The sequence below is a fragment of the Papaver somniferum genome, chromosome 6 (assembly GCF_003573695.1).
Source record: "Papaver somniferum cultivar HN1 chromosome 6, ASM357369v1, whole genome shotgun sequence".
NCBI lineage: Eukaryota > Viridiplantae > Streptophyta > Magnoliopsida > Ranunculales > Papaveraceae > Papaver > Papaver somniferum.
In genome coordinates, this window is record NC_039363.1 from 154649678 (window position 1) to 154656268 (window position 6591).

The window sequence follows — 6591 nt, forward strand, 5'->3', positions numbered from 1 at the left end:
AGCATACTGTTTTGCTCTTCATCTCACCATTAACGTACAGAATACACCCGAGAGAAGCTTAAGACCTAGACACTGGTAGTAAATCCCATTTGGATATTATTATTGTTCTTGATACAAAAACTAGTTAACAAACTGCTAAGCCATTTCTTTAGGCACCTGAGGCAAGAGGCGCCATACGCTTCGGTCTGGTCAGAGGAAGTGGTATACTGGTATGATGCTAGGCCGACTGAAGTGTGGACACTCCGGTCTGGTCAAAGGAAGTGCTATGGTGCTAGGCTGACTGAAACGTTGACACAGTTGTGCATGGATCTTGGCCTAAAAATCCAGATACACAACATTTTCGGGCTTTATCCAATGCTCATGAAAGTCGATGCACCCCGAGTCTGAAGCCATTGCCAGACTTGAACTCCAGGTATTTCGAGTAATCCAGGAACACTAAGGGGCCGCCTCTGTATAAAGTGGAAGAAGATCCTGTAGGTCTGATTTTGTACAATGTGCGAATTTCTAGGGATCAAATCCATCCTTTGAAATGATGAGTGAAATTGTGACACTGAAATTTCCTGAAAATATTAATGAATTTCACCACTAGTATTTGATACATCAAAAATTTGTATCCCGTCACAAACCCATGAACATTATAATATCATTCTTCCACCTTCACCAGCTTTCTATGATTTAGCAAAACGAACCCTTTTTAAGGGTCCGTAGGAAACAAAACTAAAACTTTAATTTCACCTTTTCTTTACATCTTTTAGTCGGATTTTGCTTTGGTCCGCATGTCTTCTTTCCTCTCCCTATCTCCCCCTCTGTTGGATGATTGATTCTCTTTCATGATACTAATATCAAAACACCAACAATAATAACAAATAGAACATCTTACCTTTTTCCATAAAATAATATATACGCTTCAGAGCGGAGGACTTCTGCTAGAGAAACCTCACGTGTGTGGGAATCACTAGCATAATACCATGTAGAACCCTCATTATCTTCCTCTTTCTTCCCTCTGCTTTTGTCACCTTTCACATATGCAACATAATGGCCTCCCCTCATACTCCCCGAGTGCTCCACAATTCCAAGCAGAGAATATTTGTACTCGCCTTTCCCAACAGACCTGCAAAGACAGTTTGTAAAATCAAATCCAAACATGAACTCATTAAAAAGATCATACTCAATAAAAACCACAAATTCAAAAACCACTGCAAGAATTTTTAGACAATTAATTTATCGAAAATAACAAAATAGAATAGGAAGTTCAACAATAGTGCAAGGAAAATTCACGGTTTTGTGCAGAGATGATATCTTTAGATAGTAATTGGACAAGATTCAAATTAAACAATGCAACCCACTTCACAATACTATTGCATTCTCAAATAAGTAGCAGGATAACATTCGTCAGCGTCAGGTGAACAAATCACTTTTGTGGCTACAAAAATATACGACTTCCAAGATAGAAAGAACTACAGAAGGCACATGGTTTGATCGCCGAGTCATGGGATGAAAATTAAAAAATTAACACTTCTAAACTGGAAATACTTAAACAGATATCAATCATAACCGCCAGTTCCTTTCTAACATTCGAGTGCCTAGCAATTTCAAAATAATGCAAGTGCCTTTCATAATGGTGGGACGAATCCCTATTGGATGAAATGTTCATGCGAAGACTCAACTATGGCTGAAATGGACAATTTATGGTGGGAATTAGAGCACTTGACAATTCACAGCTGATCGGTGGTTGCTCATTAAAACTAAATCCTATTTCCTAATACAGTCATGGCACATTATTCCCCATTGGGTTTATGGAGGAGAGCTCAAGTGCCAGCCCTGATGTACAATCTAGGATTTTCTTTTAGGTTGTTACCTATTTTGTGTTAGAGATCGGCAAATGATGTTTTTTGGACAGTTGTACATTAAATTGCAATAAGTTAAGCTCTGCCCCTACAATCTAAAAAAAAGCATAGGAACATTATGGATAGGACTTCATGGGGGTGTGGCTTGATCACGTATTTGTAACAATCACCCTTGTTTTCTCAAGAGACATATCCTTATGACCTATGTGATAGAGATATGAGTTTAAAAGATTGTATCTCATAGTTTCCATTATTGCAGGTGAGCAATGAACAACTCAGACTGGGTTGACGGGTTGAAAGATGTTTCAGTTAGTTCTTTTAATTGTGTTTAACTCACACAATAACAATGACACATAATAAGTGTCAAACAACAAAGATAGAAACAGATAATCCCAATCGTGAATTAGCAGGAAAAACACATAAATGCGCAATTAGATTGTTTCTATTCAGAACGAAAGCAAAAACAAAAGCTAACAATTTTTCAATCAAAACAAAGTCCAATCTGGAAGGAAAAAGAAAAACAAATATTAAGGCGTAACAATATGAAGTATTGACAGGAGCTTTTAACATGTTTTACCCTATTTATTTTTTAATACTAGATTCTAACGGAAGGTGCTCTAGTCAATCTAAATAAGACATGTGTTTATTTTCCAAGGGTTCCATTTGTTTGGATTAGTAGAATCATCGACAGAGTTGCTGTGGATTTCGCCTAGAGCTTGCTTTATCTATTCCTCTTTGATTCTCATTGCCATTACTTTATTTCTATCTTTTGGCTCGAGAGTCCATTAAGTATACTCTAGAAATGCTTCTCATTGTTGAGGACACAGAAATGTATACAATGGTGGAACAAGATTTGAAAAGCAAGAAAATGTATGAACAGTTGAATAAGATCAAAATGCATGGTTTATAAAACAGAAACTGAAAAAAAAATGAATACAAACATGAAAAGGTTGGAGGTTTACCTGGGGTCCATATATGGTCGAAGATCGATTGTTTCTTCAAAATTAACATGGCCACTCAATTTACTTAAGCGGCCACGAGTATCTTGGCTGAACCTCTTCAAATGAATGGTGAGAATTGAAGGAGCACTATTAATTAGAATCCTTTTAGTCGCATCCCTCTTTACTTTCAGACTTTTAGAGTCCACTTCCTCGCCTTCACCGGATTCCTGCGTTGCGGCTGAACAATCCGAATCCATATTTTCTGCTCGATTAATACAACTTACAGTAGTACCTGACCCATTTGCATTACATGAATAATCGACTTGACAATTAGACGTGTCAACTATAAGATCAGCATTACTTTCTTGATCCTCAGTAATACTCTTACATTTAGAATAGTTTGCCGAACCATCAGATCTCACCAACTGGGAGACTGGGGTCTGATTAGTTGATGTGGAATGAATATCACTATCCTGCTTCCCCCTGTCTAAATTTTCATCTATATCCAATAAAGAACTTTGACCTTCATTGATCTGACAATTCAGACCAATAGTTGGCTGGCATTCCTTACTTTCTTCCGGTACTTGATCTTGCATAATCTTAGAACAATTCCCACAGAGCCAACCATGGTCACTGGAAAGAAGAAGTTCAGCTTTTGTAAAATGTGCTAAACAAGTATCTATGGAAACTGGTGCACCCTTATCATCAATTTCATCAGCATCAGATTCTGTACTGTTTCCCGCAAAAAACTTAGATTCTAACATATCATTTTCCGGGAAGCTTTTTTCACCAAACCAAGATCCTGAGTTGGGAACAGAATCCAACTCCGGTTCATTAAACAAATCTCCTAAGCCATCAAACCCTGTATCTTGTCCACAGCCCGCAACAGACAAGGATGTCTCAGCTTCCTTGGTCAATATATCCTCAGTATTTGAAATGTCCTCTTTATATGGAAGCAAAATAGCTTTAGAATCTGGAGCCTGTGAAGGGAGTTCATCCTTACAAGAGTTTACCTGGGAAGAACCCAAATCAGGTGTGGATTCCTTATTTGCGGAGACAACCTGGCTTTGTGAGTCCGAGTTATTCTGTATCATATCAGTTTGATCAGATAGTTTCTCCTCAGAAGCTTGCATAACTGGATCATCATTATTTTGAGAGAGCAAAACACCCTTATCTAATGCTGCATCTGGGCCAAGATAATCCAACCATGAAATACTATCAAGTGCTTCTTCCATGAGAGGCAAAAAGACTGGTCCTGATGAAGACTCCTTGTTTCCCGATATGCCTGAAGAGGTGTTAGCCAATACAAGAACACCATCATTTTTTTCCTTTACCTGGATCTTTCCACCTTTTCTTACTTCCCTTTTTGGAGGCAACTTCTTTTTCTTAGGTCGACTGAGTACTGATGGTTTCCTCGACGAATGTTTCTTCGTTGGTACTTCCAGTGATAGGTCTAAAAAAGGCTCATACACATTAGATGAGTGACCACATTCTACACAAGATACAGTACTAGATAGTTGGCCTCCAAAGATCATTTCCACCAAGACGGGAGACGAATTTGAACTGGTCACATCTTTCTCACTGTTATGTAATTTTCTCACAGCCAACTCTTCGGTACACAGCCCGTCAAGTAAGCATCGAAGTAACTCATGGCTGTCCTGTTGCTGATATCCGCTAAATTGGGGGGCCTTAGCACAAATGCATCCAAATAGGTTTTTAGGACTTATCCCATTTCTTGAGTCTGATATGAGGCTTGTTTCAATGAAAAGTTTCTTCAGTGATATAGTAAGAGGTCCAGCAAACCGATTCAGTTTCATCAAGTGATCGCGCAATGGGTCCATGGATAGAAGGTTTTGCATAACGGAATTAAAGAAGCAGGTGTTTCCAAGATTGAGCAAGCCTCGCACTATGTACCGACCACTTCCATCCAGAACCAAAGATTCAGCATTTTCAATTTTCATTATGCCTCCAACATCTTCGGGATCCATTGAAGATCCTCTCGATGACTTTCCTTTAATTGCCTTTACAATGTCACCTAGATGGTCTTTCTGCTCACCATTATCATCTGATTTTTCAAAAGGGATTAACGCATCGCACTGAAAGCAATATCGTAGTTTGGGGTTGTTAAATTGAATGATGCAAGGGTGACGGCTGGTCTTGTAATGCTGGAAGGCATGTGTTTGTGGAATATTTGGATATCCAACACCCCCACAAGAAAAATGCCCACATTCTAAGCACACCCAAACAGGTTTTAATTCTGATTTCTTTTGCACAGAGCCTGCTCCGTTCTTCTTCCCGTGCTTGCTCCTTCCTTTGGCTCCCCTCCTCTCACTAGCATGTTCTCTACAATCCCTACACTTAACAGATTCTGATGAACTAATTTTCGAAGAAATTTTATCAAAATGCACACCCTCGAAAATATGGCTACACAGCTTTTTCTCCACTACCAGCAAAGAGTCATTATTCACATTCACAGGAGGTGGATTTAATTTTGCCAAAGATGTTCTAGAGGAATCAGAGGAAACCGCCCTCTCCTTTTGTATATTTTTTGTCTTCCTTTTTATTTTCTTCCCCATTGAATAATCTGACTGCAAACAACAGGAAAACATTACTACTTTAAGAAGTACCAGAAAACAATCAAATCATTCGAAGTAAAGTAACCACCCATCATTAAACCATAGGGCAACAACCTAAACACGAAAAGTTGCAACTTTTAGAAGGAGCTTATTATCAGTAAGCAGATTGTATTATATTCAGTTCCAATCTCTTACATGCCCTATCTATTACTTTACTCAAAGATCCATTGGTCTTGAACACTGGTTCAAGTTCAGTTATCAGGTAACAACTCTGACGACAACTTGAAATCTCATTATAACTCAACTTAGCGCAATAACTCCGAACTAATGTGCTGATGAGCAGGTGAGCTAATAAACAATGTACATAGATGTTTCTAACACTAACATAAAAGAAAATAAATAAATATCTACAATAATATCTGAAACTTTAGCAAATTAAACAAAAAGAATCCTAGTTAAACTAATGGGTTTCTACTTAAATAATCTTCAAAAGTATTTATGCGTAGATAGAGACACAGATTTCTACCTTAAGGATGGATATGGATTTTAGAGACTATAGAAAGAAACAGAAAATGATAATTAAATAGAAAAAATAAAAAACCGGTGCATTTTACCAGTACATAGTGTTAGTATAAATAAAAGAAAAAGAACAACAGATATCTCTGTTGTACTTAATAATCTGAAGCACGAAACTCCAAACCCTAGATAATCAACATATAGGGGGGAATGGAAGAAGAGAGATAATGAATTCGGTAACAGAGATATAACGAGAGATGGAGTTAGAGAGATCGTACCTTGGTTTTAGGGTTAGCGAGGAGGTGGATGAGGTTAGGAGGGGAGCAGAGTGTTGGAGTTACTATTGAAGAAACTGGAAAGGGGGGAAAAAAGTGATAGTGTTCAAGGCAAGGGTTAATGCCTTCAGGTGGGACAATATCGGGAGATATTGTAATACAGACTGGGTAAAATTGTCTTTACCTAGTTAGCACGTGCACTGCACGCGAGTATCTTTGATTCTATTTAGCCGATTTTAGGAGGCCCATGTACCTAACATTTTTAGGGGCGACCCCGAAAGGATTAGGGCGATTTTTTTATTCCCAACCAAGGGCTGGTGTTGTGGGATGTTCTAGTGGCTCGGAAAGTACCTAAATATCCTTATATAATCGGTAGTTAAATATCGTTTATAGCAACCGATTATTACTTTGTTCCTCTCAAATTAAATTTGGGCTA

At 38.2% G+C, this 6591-nt stretch overlaps 1 protein-coding gene across 1 annotated transcript; it reads right to left on the minus strand.

Moving 5' to 3' along the window:
• Nucleotides 1–556: 556 nt before the first annotated feature.
• On the minus strand, nucleotides 557–6257 carry LOC113289854 (ubiquitin carboxyl-terminal hydrolase 2-like). Its single transcript, XM_026539277.1, has 3 exons — nucleotides 6159–6257; nucleotides 2810–5376; nucleotides 557–1111 (listed from the first exon to the last, which is right to left on the minus strand). The coding sequence occupies exons 2-3, from the start codon at nucleotides 5362–5364 to the stop codon at nucleotides 877–879; spliced, it is 2790 nt and encodes a 929-aa protein (XP_026395062.1). The 5' UTR covers nucleotides 5365–5376; nucleotides 6159–6257; the 3' UTR covers nucleotides 557–876.
• Between the last annotated feature and the right edge of the window lie 334 nt (nucleotides 6258–6591).